Below are 15633 nucleotides of genomic sequence, written 5' to 3'. Positions count from 1 at the left end.
CCAGAGGCAGGTATGTTGTCAGCCTGACCCTAAGCTCAGGGGCCAAGGGGATGCAATTATCTGGGCTCAGCCAGGAGTGACAATAACAAAGAAGCCACGAGAATGAAGAATTGCAATTTGATCCTTAGTCATGATTTCACATAATTTCCTTTGTTTTAAACTCTAGTAAAACTTCCTGGAATCATGCTGTATATAATAAATGTGCTACATCAGCTCTGGATCACTGTCCCTCCATCAGAGGGTAGTATCCCCCCTGGTCCCAGCTTTCCCTACTGTCTCTGTGTCTTTCTCCTTTTATTCCTTTTCTCAATCCCCAGCCATCCCTACTCAGGAACTTGTCTGCTCTCTAGCCATGCTGGATGCAGTAAAGAGAGAAAACTTATAATCACCCTTGCACCAAAGATTTAGGTGATTGCTACATGTAGATATTTATAAAATCCTTTATAAAAACTTTGATAACTTAGAATGAACTAGAGAAACAAGCCCATCCATGGGATGACCAGTTCTCCTGATTCTAAGGGCTGTCATCACCCTCTCAGACACTTGAGCTCTCTCTGACCCCAAATGTACTCACGGGCACAATCTCTGGCCTCACTGAATATGTTTCTATCTAGAGTAGATTATTAGGAACAAAATGCCAGGAAGACAGCAAGACAGTTAAACACTCCCAAAGGCTTGGAACACTGGCTGACTCAATTCACTAAAGGGAAAGAAAAACAACCTTGCACTCTAATGAATAATTGACCATATCTATTTTCCCCCAAGCATTAGCTTTAGAAAAAGCTTTCCATTTTTTTGTGGATAAGCACTTAGCCATCCACAGCAAGAGATTCCCCTCCATTTATTATTCTACTCTCACCTTTATCCTACTTTTAGAGCCCAGGAGAATATCTTAAAGACATCATACACCAATTTGCCTTCATTTTTTTTTTAAAGTTAATGAAAAAACAAAACAAAACAAAAATAACCAGGGGTTGCCCTCCACACTGTGGCAAGGAAAGAAGTCATTGTTCAGATTTCGCAAGGCATCCCTCTTGGATGATTGGGACAAAGGGTTATTGGAAAGGAGCCATGTTACAAAATGAATCAAAGCTGGTCTAAAGTCATGTGGATACTTGGAAAATTCCAGGCACTAGAGAGCCAAATCATGCATCCCCTGTAAGCTATAGGATAAAGTGCCCCTGGGCTGTTCATCCGAGGCCCCCTCCTGAGTGTCCACTGCAGGGTTTCTGTAACGTCAGTCCCAGTTCCTGTCCTGGGAGGTACCACTAAGCTGGAGGCAGGTTGGATAGTGGTGGAGGTTGCCCAGCAGAGGCAGAGCCTCACTGTGCGGGGCTATTTTCATGTATGGTACTTCTTTTTTTTTTTTTTTCCCTTTTAATATATTTTATTGATTTTGTACAGAGAGGAAGGGAGATAGTTAGAAAACATCGATGAGAGAGAGTCATTGATCAGCTGCCTCTTGCACACCCCCTACTGGGGATATGTCCACAACCAAGGGCATGCCCTTGACTGGAATAGAACCCGGGACCTTTCAGTCCCCAAGCCAATGTTCTATCCATTGAGCCAAACTGGTTTTGGCTACATGTACTTCTTAATAGCTCATAGTTGGGTTCAGTAAATATTAGCTAGCAATTCATCAGGAGTTCATCGATGAGATGATGTTCTCTGGGTCCTTCGATGGTGATTATCAGGTCCAAGAAAACAATGCAGGCAGGGACTCTGACCCAAAGTCAGCTTTTTTACACTCTCTGAAGATGTTAATAGAGGGTGATGAAAAAATAGGGAGGGTGTGGCAGGAGAGGGCTCCTGTGAAGGCCGAGACTAAGCAGGAGGGAGAAAAGGACTAACACGGTTATTTGTACAGAGGAAAAGGCAAACACCAGACAAGGAACTAGAGAAAGAGGAAACAGCAGTGAGAAAATCAACAATAAAAAGGGAACAGTACCTCCTTATGTGTTTTACAGGCATTATCTCAATCATGGTTTCGCAACTCTACTCACCACTGCTGCACTCCTGTTTAGAGAAAGGAAAAGTTGGGACTGGATGTGATAGCACAGCCTGAAGCCAAGGCCACAGCCCCCTTATATATTTGTTGTTGTTGCTGATCCTCACCCGAAGATATTTTCCATTGATTTTAAGACAGAGTGGAAGGGAGGGGGAGAGACAGAGAAGACAGAGAAATATCGATGTGACAGAGACACATCAATTGCTTGCCTCTTGCACGTACCCCAAGTAGGGCTTGTGATCGAGCCTGCAACCAAAGTACAAGCCCTTGACCATAATCGAACCTGGGACCCTTCAATCCACAGGCCAACACCCTATCCACTGAACCAAACTGGCCCCTTATATTCATTAAGATTTATCCACATGTTGTATTCTTCTTGATGATAGAAGAGTTTATTTAAAGAAAACAATTTTTTCTTCCCAGATCTTCAAATGGATTTGTTCTAATACCTTCACCAAGGACCAAGATCGCAATTCCACTGGATTTATTGAGATCAACTAGCACATATATATTAAAATATATATACAATATAAAATAAAAATAAAGTATAAAAATAAAATAGAAGATCTTGAACTTATCTATCTATCTATTTATCTATCATCTATCTATCTATCCATCATTCTTCATCCTGGAAAGAATAGCCTTATGCAAAATTGAGCCAAGCTGGTCTTCCTCATCCCTTAATTGCCCTGAGTCCTTTCTCTCTCTTCTCTCTTTCTTTTTTTCCATTTGGGGCTCAAAGGGCTTGCTCACAGTAGTACCTCCATCCAAGCTTTTTGAGACTGGATGCTTCAGCTCCCCAATGTGGCCCGGTGACTGGCAGCGGCACATGGGAGCTTGTTAGAATGAAAACTCTCAGCTCCACTTTCACTCCCAGCTCCACTGACTCAGATCCTGAATGATAGCCAGCTCTCCAGTGATTCCTGTGCTCGTTCTTATTGGAGAGCTGCAGCTCCAGCCTTCATTCTCTCTAGTTTCTTGTATGAATACTAGTATGTATATGGAGCCATTCTCTCTCAGCTGTCCCAAAGGAAAACATTCTGACAAAAATATCCCTCTTACATCCTTGCCAACACTTACATATTTCTTCTTATTGGTGAAGCCATGGTAACAGATGTGAGATATCTTGTGGTTTTGATTTGCATTTCCCTAATAATTAGTGATTTTGAACACCTTTTTATGTGCCTGTTAGTCATCTGTATGTCTTCCCTGGAGAAATGTCTTTTTAGATCCTCTGCCCAATTTTAAAACCAGATTGCTTTTTGGTGTTGAGTTGCATGAACTCTATAAATTTTGGGCATTGACCCCTCATAGGATATGTCATTTGCAAATGTCTCCTCCCTTTAGGTTGGTTTTTTTCTCTTTTGTTGATGGTTGACTTTGCTGTGCAGAAGCATTTAGTTTAATTTTGGAGAGGCTCTGAAGGGAACTGTTGAACACTTTCTGTGGAATGTAAATTGATGCAGCCATTATGGAAAATAGTATGGAGGATCCTCAAAAACCTGAGAATTGACCCAGAAATTTCTTTTCTGGGTATTTATCCAAAGAATATTAAAACACTTATTCAAGAAGATACCTGCACCCCTATGTTCATTGCAGCATTATACATACATGGTAGCCAAGATATGGAAATAACCTAAGCATCCATCAACAGATAATAAAGAAGATGCAGTGTATAAGTACAATGGAATACTACTCAGCCATAAAAAAAGATGAAATAGTGCCATTTGGGACATGACTAGAGCTTGAGGGTGTTATGCTAGGTGAAATAAGCTAGACAGAAAAGGACAAAAGCCATATACTTTTGCTAATATATGGAATATAAAGCAAAAAAAAAAAAAAAACTAACAAAACAAAAAACAAACAAACTGTGATATAGTTAAATTTATTAACCTAGAAAGGGATTTTTCCTTGGATTACTCATGGTACTGAAATTTAAAAAGCAGATATCTCCTAGTTTACTATGCATAAAACCAGCATAGTTCAAAGTTGGTCTCTGCCATTGTGATTAGTTTCCTGCATTTTCAGCATCATTTTCCACTTTAAAGATTAGGAAATAGTTTGGCCTGCAGACACCCGCATATGGCCTGAAAGCAGGATTTGCCAACCTTTTTTCTGTAAAGGGCCAGACAGTAAATACTCTAGGCTTTGCAGGCCATGTGATCTCTGCCAAATCATTAAACTTTACCCTTGGAGCACAAAAGTGGTTATAAGCAATATGGAAGGCATACTCATGGCTTTATTCATGGCACTGAAATAGGAATTCATATAATTTTGTATCACAAAAAATTTCTTTAAAAAATTTTTTTTCTCAATCATTTAAAAATGTGAAAACCAGCAACATAGTGCTTACAGTTAACAACATGGTTCTGTGCACTTCAAACTTTATTGAGAAGATAGAGCTCACGTTAAGTGTTCTTACATCAACACAAAACATAACAAAGGGAAGCAAGGAAAGTTTGCAAGGTGTTGGATATGCCTGTCACTTTGACTGTGGTGATGTTATCATGGATGTTTGCATATGTTCAAACCCATCAAACTGTACACATTAAATATGTGCAATCCTTTACATATTAATTATACCTTGCCCGGTTGGCATGGCTCAGAGGTTGAGTGTCAACCTATGAACCAGGAGGTCATGGTTTCAATTCCTGGTCAGGGCACAGGCCTGGGTTGCAGCTGGATCCTTGGTGTGTGGCGTGCAGGAGGCAGCCGATCAATGGTTCTCTCTTATCATTGATATTTCTATCTCTCTCCCCCTCTCCCTTTATCTCTGAAATCAATAAACATTTATTTAAATACATATATATAGATTATACTTTAAAAGAGCTATTTATAAAAATAAAAAGGTAAAAACCAGACTTAGCCCGTGGGCTGCATGAAAGCAGGTGGTGGCCTGAGGTATTGTGATGAATCCTATGGGACAAACTGCACCTGCTGACAAGACGCTGCCCAACGCAACTGTCTTGAGCTTATTCTGTGCAGATCAGAACCACGAAGAGGAAACAGTCAAGTGGCAGGCTTATCTCAATACAGCATGTTTATGTCTTAAGTGGGTGCATTGTGAGGTAAGGCCTGTGAACTTAAGTGGGTGCATTCTGAGGTGAGGTATGTGAATACCACCTGGACCCCTGTCCTCTAGTCCCACAGAGGGGTATGTGTCGAAGTATCCACTGTTATTGGTATTGTGGTAGGCCACATGTGTCAAACACAAGGCTCGCGGGCCAAATCCGTCCCGCGAGGCCTTGCAATGTGGCCCGCACCGCGCTGTCATCACTGCACTCCGCTGTGTTTCCATCACAATGACAGTTTATGACTGTTCAGTAAACCATTCGGCCCGCGATTTAGGCTGGATTTTAGATTTTGGCCCCTTCTCTGATTGAGTTCGACACCCCTATTAGGCAGTCGGACAGACATGAGCAGAGCAGGACAGAAGGCCAGGTCCAGATGCCAGCAGGGCAGAAAGCCCCAGGTGCCTAGCAACAGGGGAAGTGGGAAAACAAGGACCTCTCCCCCAGGGTAACCTTTCCTCCCCTAGCCTATTGGCAGTCATGGCATGTTAGCCCCCCTGACCTTTCATACTACTGGTCATGGGGTCTGAATACCTCCCCCCCCCCCCCGCCGGCCCCCTCACCCCCGTTCTCCTGACCTTTCCTCTCCTGGCATGTTGCTAGTCGTAAAAGTAAGACCACACTTAGAGGGGGAACCATCAAAGGGGCCGAAGAATAACCTTCAAGCATCCAGTTCCCAGGAAAATAGGGTTCTAACCTGAATCAAATACACCTGGGCCTCAGCTGTGCTTCAGCTCCAGGTTCAGTTCAATGGCCGACAGCAAGACCAGCTGCATTGACTAATGTCCCCCTGCCCTGGCTCGGACCAATGAGTGGAGACCAAGACCCTGAAAGGACACACCTGGAGAGCTGATGAGTCCTCTACTGAGATCCTCCCTGGGACCACCCTAAGCCCTTAGGACAGGGGGCCCAGCAAGCTGTCCTCTTCCTGTTTCCACCAGGAATGTTACCTTTCCCCCAAGCTCCCAGGGCCCCTTCCTTTGCCTCTGTAACTTGTGTCCTGAGCCCATTTCTTCTATAGCTCACTTATTCTAAATAAACTTTCTCTTACAGCTTGAGTCTTGGTTCTGAATTCTATCTCAGCCAGAACTCAAGCACCGAGGTTGCCGGGCTCAGGTCTGGTCAGACTTCACCTAACACACCTGTTGCTGTGTTTCTGTCCAGGCCAACAGTATCCCACTCTCAAAAAAAAAGGGGGGGGAGGGGAAAGGGTGGATTTTAAGCATTCAGTCCCTCTGTGAGTGATTCCAAGTCCTGATTTTTAGTTCCAACCCTTGGTCTCTGAACCTTGAACCCCCAGAAAGGAAAAGGGTCCTCCAGAAGGAATACCTGGCAGGGAGGGGCCCTTGTCTTGGGGGTTGGGAGGAAGAATTGCGCTTGTGTGCTTGGCCCACAGGACCTGTCTTCAGGCTGACTGATGGGGGAAGGGGGGCATCCTACTGGAGAGGAAGAGAGACAGAAACATCCATGATGCACAACCCCACGGGGATCAAGCCAGCCCTGAATCAAGCATGTGCCCTGAATGGGAACTGAACTGTGACCTGCTGGCTCATAGGTCAACTGAGCCACACCTGCTGGGGGGCCATCCTGCTGGGGACCCCAGACATGCAAGATCAAGTTCCCCCTTCCCGCTCTGCAGCAGGAAGGGCAGCCGGGGGTAACATTCTAGCCCAAGGCCAGAGCAAACCGCACCCCTGGGGGAGGCCTGAGTTGTGCACGAGGACCAGCTCCTAACTGTCCCGGCCGCTGACTTCAGCCTCTGGGGGCCGCGACTAGCCTCGCGAAGGAGAACCCGACCGAGCAACCATATGCATGGCGCCCGCGGGGAAGGGCAGGCAGGGCCCACGCTCGGGGCGCCCATTCCAAAGCGGCCGTGGGCGGGGCCCTCGCAGCCGCCCGTGGAAGCCCCGCCCAGCCCGCCCACCGCTCCCGCGGCTCCGCCCCCGCCCCCGCTTCCGCCCGGCGCCCAGACCCCGCCCCCCGCCCCGCTCTAGGCCCCGCCCCTGGCCCCGCCCCGGCGCATTGGGCCCCGCCCCCATTCCCCGCCCCCGTCCAGCGCCCATGCCCCGCCCCCGCTCTAGCCCGGCGCCTCAGGCCCCGCCCCCCGCCCGCCGGCCGCGCCCCGGGGGTGGGGTGAGGGCGGGGTCCCGGGACGGGATGGGGGGCCGCCGGGCCTAACCTCGACCTCGTGGCTGGCCGAGCGGGTTCCCCCTGCGGTCGTGAGCCCTCGCTCCCCGTCCCCGTCCCGTCCCCGCGCTGGCGCCCGGCTCGCAGGGGCGGCGGGGCCCGCAGGCGGCCATGGCGGCGGGCGCGGGGGCCCGGCCGGCGCCGCGCTGGCTGCGGGCGCTGGCGGAGCCGCTGAGCGCGGCGCAGCTGCGGCGGCTGGAGGAGCACCGCTACTGCGCGGCGGGCGTGTCGGTGCTGGAGCCGCCGCTGCAGCGCTACTGGGCCTGGCTGCTGCGCTGGGTGCCGCTGTGGCTCGCCCCCAACTCCATCACCCTGCTGGGCCTCGTCATCAACCTGCTCACCACGCTGCTGCTCATCGCCTACTGCCCCACGGCCACCGAGGAGGTAAGGGGGGTCTCCGGAGGGGGGGCTCCCCGTCTGGGCGGCGGGAGGACCTCCCAACTGCTGTCCTGGCCCCTGTGCCCCCCCGCCGCCCCCGGCACCGCCCCGGGATGCAGGCACCAGGGCAGCGGGGACCCCCGCGTGGCTGAGCCTCCCGGGGGGCGGAGGGCGGACCCCGCCGCTGCCCCCCGCGCCGCCCCGGCTGCCCCGAGGCTGTCACGCCGCCGCCCCCCGGTCCCGTACCGCGTCCGCCTGGAGCCTCCCCCCCGGCGGAGGGGCTGTCAAGGTCACTGCCAGCCGGGGGCCCGCTGCCGGTCGCCCCGCGCCCCGTGGGGGCCGCTCCGAGCGAGCGGTGGGTGACTTGACACCCACGGGGGGCTCACACCCCATCCCGGGCGGCCCGGCCCCGGCCCCGGGGCTTGTGGTCCGGCAGGTAGGTCCTCCGGAGATGCCCTCTGGACACCCCCAGGCGTGTGCTTCTCAAGGTTGAGCTGGTGATCCTGAGATGAACCCCCAGAAAGGGTCCCTCCAGAACGAAGGAATAGCTAGCGGTAGCTTTCATCAGAGAGAAGTTACACTTCCTCTTTGCTTCTTCATCAAACACCCCACTAAGATAGTAGCGAGGCGATAATCCTTATCAGGGAGCCTGAAAGCCAGTGGGTTTGGTGAGCTACAAGTCGTTGACCTGTGTCCCAGATAAGAGTAAGTGGTGTGGGCTTGACAGCTGCTCCTCAGTAGCACCCCTGGGGCTGTGTGGAGGGTTTTGGAGGTGGGGAGAGGATTAGGGGAGGGGAGGGGGGTGCTTCTTCCTATAGCTCTGTGGAGTGCAGGGATAAAGGCTACCTTGCACTCTCTGTGACATTGTCTTCTTGTCTTTGCCCTCCAAATAGTAAAGTCCCTTTAAAATCATATTTGAACGTAGTAGGTCCAGTGGGAGAACTAATGTGATTTGAGGTTGGGTAACATGAATCCAGTGGAAATATCTCCTGTCCTCCATATATACATCCATTAAAAAAATAATTAGTGGCCCCTACATTCCCCCCCCCCCCCCCCACGTAGAATGCCTTTTTTTTTTTTTTTAATTAGAGAAACATTGGTTATAGAAATAATACACAGTGGTTTAAAAGAATACACACACACACACACACACAAAAAATCAAAATGAAAATAATCCACACAAGATTAAAATAGTCTTATGAAAAGTGCAAACTCATAGACTTGATGTATCAGTTGCATTTAATGCTGAAGTTGTGCAGTTATTGCCTTGGTTGCATAAGGCTTTTTAAAAATTTATCTTTACTGTTGAAAGTATTGCAGCTGTCCCCTTTTTTTTTCTCCCATTGACTCCCTCAACCCCACTCCCGCTTTAGAGGGAAACCAAAGAATTTATATGCATATATGCAGAGCCTATGGATAGACAATATAGCATGGGGGAAGGCCTGAGGAGGGAGCCTACAGATTTTGCTGACTGATAGTTATATTTATTATAGATGATGTCTTGGCAGCCATTCCTGTTGTTATTCATTTCCATCTTTTTTTTTTTTCTCTTTTTTTTTTTAAGTAAGTTGCTTTAGTGTTTGGCTAGAATGAGGAAGATGTAGGTTCTACTGTGGCTACTTCAAGACGAGAACGCTGGTCTGCTGCCCAAGTATAAAATAGAAAGCTCCACCTGCCAAACCACGTTCACGAGGCTGCAGTGAGGCCCCAGATAAATCACACGCAGATAAACGTAAAAAGTTACCAGTTGCTCAGCAAATTAAAAGCATTACTGTTATTAAGAATGTCCTGAAAATATATAATAACATGTAGTTCTTCTTGGGCCTACATTTGGCCCAACAGGCTTTGGATGTTTCTGATACAGTTAGATTGTGAACTTTTCAATATTATTATTAATTTAAGAACCATTTGTTGAGCATTTAGAAAGAACAGGGCATACAAACAAGTCCAAGAGATTCTGTTTAGAGGTGTAAGGAGGAGGGGAGTGAAGGAAGAGGTCAAAGTATAATTAATTAATTTTTAGGCTGAGCCTCTTGAGGAGTCAATTAAAAAAAAAGTAAAAAAAAAATCAATGATTTTAAAAGGGAGGTAAGGGCTAAGATGAAAGCAAGAAGAGTTTCTAAAATATGTCATAGTTCTGCACCTGCTTCTAAGTGGCTGAAGCCATGAGGAGAACATCTTTGCAGGGTTCACTTGGTCTCTTTGATGATTCCAGCATCAACATGACAGAAACCGATCATAGAGCTGGTAAATGAGTGGTCCAGGCAGGATTCTGATCTAAGGTGGTCTGACACCTAAGTTTATATGTTTTTACATATACTACCACCTTCTTATCGGGAGTTCTTGCCTTTTTCTATACGGTATGTAGGGAAAAAACCCTTGTATCTTATACAATATTTATCAGATATATAAAGTGCTTTCACATCCATTGTGGCTGGCAAATTTTTTCCTTCCTAAAATAGTCTTTCCACCATTTTAATATTTCTTTCGTCTATTCATCTTGAAGTAACAGTAGTACAGTATTTTTGGTAAGAGGAAATTGAGGCCAAGAGGATTAAGTGACTTTAATCTGGCTTGGAACTTGTTTTCTTATGCTTAGACTTAACAGATCGCTTTCATAAAGGGCCAGGAAAAACACATAAGTGTTTTAGATTAAGAGGTGTAGGCTTATCTACTCATCTCCCATATAATAAAAGCCTAATATGCAAATCAACCAAATGGTGGAACAACCAGCAGCATGACCAGTCACTATGATGCATACTGACCACCAGGGGGCAGATGCTCAATGCAGGAGCTGCCTGCAGCTCACAGGCCCCAGGCCAGCCAAGGTGGGTGCCATCAGGAGCCCCCTGATTGCCCCTCAGAGGGAGGCAACTGGTGGTGGTGGTGGCGGCGGTGGCAGGGGTGGGGCTGGCGAGCAGTTGACACCAGGCTGGCCAAGGCAGGTACCAGTGGGGGGCCTCCTCAATCATCCTGCCAGTTGCCCCAGAGATCGGCCTTGATCACCGGCCAGGCCTAGGGACCCTACTTGTGCACGCATTTTGTGCACCGGGCCTCTACTAGGAAATAATCCTACTCAGAGAGGATTATATGTATGCAATGCCGACTACATATCTATATGAATAAGATTTGATCTATTTCTTAACTAGTGGGTTAGTTTCTAGGATATGACTGGGGGATGAAGGGAAATTAATAGAAAAAAAATTAATGCAAGTACTCTGAATTGCATTTCACACCACCATTTTGGTTAAGGCACTTGCTGCTCCAGCCAAATGGAAGTGCTTACTATGCAGCAAGGCTTTGTTTCCTTGTCCCTCTCTTTTCTCCTTCCTCTTCCTTTCTCCTGTCTCACTGCCATCTTTTAATGCCCAGCTCTAACACTAACTCCTGATGTAATATTTCTTCCTTCTCTGGAGTCAAATCAACCACTTAATCTCCTAAACTCCAATAAGAAGAACTAATGTTGGCCATGTATTGACTACGTTGTTCCTGGTGTTATTTGAAGCTGCTTTTGTCTGTTATTTCATTTAATCCTCTCAAAGACTTACGAAAAGGGACTATTATTAACCTCATTTATAGATGAGGGACCTGGAGGGACATTAACCTCTTCAGGGTATATAGCTTTAAATGGAGATCAGGGTCCCAAACCTGAAAGCTATGCTTCACTGAGGGATTTTGTTCTCCATTTGGGGAGCCTTTTGTTCTGCCAAAGGCCATTTGGGTATTTATAACAGCGTTCTCGGGCCATATAGAATTACCATCTTAAAAATTAGCCTGTAGTATTTGGTCAAACATTTACTTTACTTACCTCTAATGCCTTGGCAGGGCCAAACCAAATGATATCGTGAGCCGTAGATTATGTGTGTCTTTTCTGAGCAGGACAACCTGCCAAATTTTAAATTCAGACAGTGATTGCTCATTTATCCATTCTCCACAGCTCAGTCCCTTACACAAAGCAAGAGGCTTAGTAAAAATATTTGCTGAATTATTGGCTGCACAAATGAGATAACAAAATGTAATCGGGAGATCGTGTTTGTCCAACCTTATCCAGTTTTATTAGGTCTTAAATACGTAGCAATTGTTTGGCCAGAGTAATTTTACCGAGTAAGCAGGAGTTGGGGCGAATAGAGAAAACAAGAACTGAATGGCCGCCTCCTTACTTTGATGAAACAGTTCTATCTTAACGCTGTCCTGTCCTTGGCCCCATTCCTTGGTTGCCTGATCCTATGTAGGATCATAGACCCCTAGCGTTTGAAGGGCCTTAGGGCTTTTTAATGTGATTCCTACATTTACATATGAGAAAGCTCAGTGATTGGTATCTAGTTTTTCAAACACCAGCCTAGTAGCAGTTATCTATCACAAAACCCTCATACACCTGTTTTTGACTGGTATAAACGGTGGCTCCATTGTGTAAGCTGATTTGAGTAAATGTTTTTGCTTTATCTTTTTGGTCTGTGTGTATAAATCCATGTCGGTGTCTCTATTAAGAGTGTGTTTATAGCAGATGGGGTGCCTAGCATAGAGAGAGCTAGGTCGAAGGGCACTGAACAATTTCTTTCATTTATGATAGAAAGTTGAATCGAAAGGCAAGTATATATGAGAAAGACCCTAAGAAGTGTTTTATTCCCTGTCTTAATAATTTAGGTTATAGTTGCCTTTGCACTATAAAGAGTTATTTTTGGGGGAAATAAGAAAAGGCAATAATCTGTACATTCCTCTTCAGTTTTTGTATAGGTTTGGTTTCTTTGAAATCTAGTCTATTTCTTTCTTTTTTTTTTATCCAGCTCAATAACTTATCAAGTATCATTTATTAATAAGGCAGGACTCTTGTGAGGGATTGGCCTCTCCTTTTATCGTAAAATAAAATATAAACTCCAAACTTGCAGGAGGTGAAAGGTCTAGAAGCAGGGGAGGGGCTGGAGGGAGGCAAGCAGGCACTCAGGCTTCAGAATGACAGCAGGCAGGTGCACCGCCCTCGTCCCAGCCTGTCCGGAAGGAGCTTCTGCAGGCGATGTGCAAGAAGCTCTGCCATCGTGGGCTTTGCCCCTTGGTTCCTGTGGTTTTCCTGCACTCCTTGAGAATTCTGGCTCACGTGTGGCTAAAACATGGCATTGGAGTGTGTGGAAAGAGCTTTAAACCACACTCCCTGGGTATCTGACCTGGGCATAAGGCTCTGGCCGCTTGGAGTCTGTGAGGTTGTAAGACGTAGCAGGTGTTAGAGCACCAGGCACAGCTGACTTTGATGATAGATCAGACCCCGGAGTTCTCTTCATGCGCCTATTCCTTCCTGCTCCCCTTAGCGGTATGGGAGTCTGGCAACTCTAATAAGTACTAGAGTTGGTATTTAAGGGGGAAAAAAGAAAAAAAGGACAAAAAAAAAAAAAAAAAAAAAAGGACTTTTCACACAAAATAGAAAAAGAAGCCCACCTTTCAAAGTTCAGAGAAAGCCCTGTAGCCCCGAAGTGCTGGTTAACCACTGTGCTCCCTGCTGGCTGCCTTCCCCAGCTTGGAGCCTGCCTCACTTCCTGAGAACGGGTGCGCCCTTCTCCACTGCTGGCCCCTAACCAGCGCTGAGGCCAAAGGTCCCTGTGGAAACCAGCGAGTCCCCAGGGGAGAATGGTGTTACCCTTCCTGACACCCTGACATTCTGTGGAGCCTCCCCCTCTGTAAACAAGGAAATGTCCCCTCCAGCCGCAGGTTTACGTCTCAGCTGTATCCACAGGCACAGGGTGTGGGTTAGACCAGGCAGTCTGTTAGAAACTCCAAGAATTTTTTCTCAAAAAGATCACTAGACTCAGTCCACTAGGATCATAGTCCTCCTTTGATTGACACCACAGCGGTAGTACGTTTTTTCACACGTGCGAGATCTGCCTGAACGGTTTTCTTTCTTCCTAACCTGTTACCAATGCACTTTCTATTTTTATGGAGAGAGTAGTCGGTTGACGTTTTGGATCACTGAAATGTTCCCGTTAGCAGCTGACCCAGTCGTTACTGGTTATGTAATATCTTGTATGTCAGTCAACTATACCCAAGGTTATTTAAAGCCAAGAGGCCCCCCCCCCTTTTTTTTAAGTATAAAAAATCATATAAATGAGCATTGTATAATTCCAGTATTTCCTAAATTTTAATTTGGGAAGATTTGCTTTTTGTGTATTACCTATACTATTTTTTATTTACTATTTTTCTTTCATCAACTTTCATTTTTTAAAGACTTAGGCTCGTTCGAAACCTTTTAGTAACCATATTAAATTTTCCCAATAATACACTAAAATAAAGATGTAAATATTGAAATGAAAAATTTACCCATGAAGCACCTAAAATTATCTTATGCAGGTAGTGTCAGTAACAACAGTTGCAATAAATAAGGAAAATTTACTGAGCTCCTTGTTACCGGTCGGTTAGGGAACCTGGCCTGAGCAGGTCTGCCTAGGGCCAGCTGGTAGTGTGTGGGTTCTTTGTGCAGAAAAGGTTTCACAATATGAGTCCAGGTGACTCTGAGGGGGACAGTAAAATAATGAAGGGCTTAGCAAAGAAGAAACAATAGGAGAGCCTAGGTGGGACTGCTTTGGTTTCTAAAAATGTTATAGGAAACAAATGAGCTGAGGCAGGGCTGCTTTGGCTTGCTGAGAAGTCAAAAGAGGAAAGAAAGCCTTGGAGACAGTTTTGGAGGTAAGCCTGGGACAAGCTGCTGCTGGCCACTGCTCCCCTGGGGCACCTTAGAGTTTAGGAGATGCTTGCCTGAGAGGGAAGAAATGTGATGCATGCTCCTAGAAGGGAGAGCTAGAGCAGGGTCCTTTGTCTTTTTAAAAAATATATATTTTATTGATTTTTTACAGAGAGGAAGGGAGAGGGAGATATATATATATATATATATATATATATATGCCTAAGCAACTATTTAACTGGTGGCTATGACATGCACTGACCACCAGAGGGCAGACACTCCAATGGGTAGGTTAAGTTGCTGGCCTTGGGTTAGCTTGCTTCTGGGGCCCTGTTGCCCCCTAATCTAGTTCACCTGCACCTCAGATCTAGAGAGGAAGTAGTCCAATTCCTCATGGAATTGGCTGAGGGATAGCTTGCTGCGATATTAAAATATTTCTTGTAATTAATATCCTTTCAATGTGCATGATTTCATGCCCTGGGCCACTAGTAGTGTAGTTAGATACATCAGTGAGAGAGAAACACTGATCAGCTACCTCCTGCACACCCCTTACTGGGGATGTGCCCACAACCAAGGTACATGCCCTTGACTGGAATCAAACCTGGGACCCTTCATTCCACAGGCTGAAGCTCTATCCACTGACCCAAATAAGTTAGGGCTGGGTCCTTTGTCTTAAGGGCTTTATTCTCTCCTTTGCTGGTGGGAATCTTAGGGGAGGTCTCAGGGAAGTTTTTAGCAGCATATTCATCAGTTTTCCAGATGTGCTCTTTCAGGGTCTCCGCTGATTGGTCAGTACCAGGGTAGGGGTCATTGGTCATTGCAGCTGGTTCTGGCTTTGACCACCTCCTTTTGCTGCTTTTCTGGAGCTGAAATACAACTGAGGCCTAGATGTTATCTCTAGGGAGGTGATCTTCCGTATCTGCTGTAAATTGCTCTGCCAGTGTGTTCAGCTCTCTGTCTTGGTTTCCCCATTCCACTCGCCAAGAAATGTTTCTAGCTTACTATCTTCCCTCATTTCTATATGCCAGGTACTTTTCTAAGTGCCTTATATGTCATCACCTGAGCACTTCCTCTTCTCCCATGCCTTGACCTCACAAATTCTAGCTGCCTTGACCTTCCTAAACTATGCTACGTTTCTCCTTAACACAGCAAGATCCCTGGGCACTGTTCAGTCCTCATTCCTTTACTGTGGTCTAGAAACTGCCTCTAGGCCATACGCCATGGCAGTCATAGGCTCACCTCATTTGTTTCTCTTCTGCAGGAATCACATCCTGCGTTGCCTGCAATGTCTGAAAACTGGTGTTTAGTTTATTTTAATTGTTTGT

At 46.4% G+C, this 15633-nt stretch overlaps 2 protein-coding genes across 5 annotated transcripts in view; both read left to right on the top strand.

Annotated features, from left to right (window-relative positions):
• Nucleotides 1–10477, top strand: part of MYBPC1 (myosin binding protein C1) — a 104528-nt gene extending 94051 nt beyond the window's left edge. Inside the window, exon 34 of the transcript XR_006742763.1 lies at nt 10468–10477. The gene's annotated coding sequence lies outside the window, so the exon portion shown is untranslated. The remainder of the gene's footprint in view (nt 1–10467) is intronic.
• The window catches only part of CHPT1 (choline phosphotransferase 1), a 23337-nt gene continuing 14929 nt past the window's right edge, over nt 7226–15633 (top strand). Inside the window, exon 1 of one of the 4 annotated variants that reach the window (XM_036459117.2) lies at nt 7226–7650. In XM_036459117.2, the coding sequence (XP_036315010.1) occupies nt 7378–7650 (273 nt within the window). In that variant the 5' untranslated portion in view covers nt 7226–7377. The remainder of the gene's footprint in view (nt 7651–15633) is intronic. The other 3 variants (XM_036459118.2, XR_004991634.2, XR_004991633.2) reach the window with 3 other exon arrangements.

The sequence above is a fragment of the Pipistrellus kuhlii genome, unplaced genomic scaffold (assembly GCF_014108245.1).
Source record: "Pipistrellus kuhlii isolate mPipKuh1 unplaced genomic scaffold, mPipKuh1.p scaffold_m20_p_3, whole genome shotgun sequence".
NCBI lineage: Eukaryota > Metazoa > Chordata > Mammalia > Chiroptera > Vespertilionidae > Pipistrellus > Pipistrellus kuhlii.
This window is presented reverse-complemented; position numbering and strand designations above follow the sequence as displayed.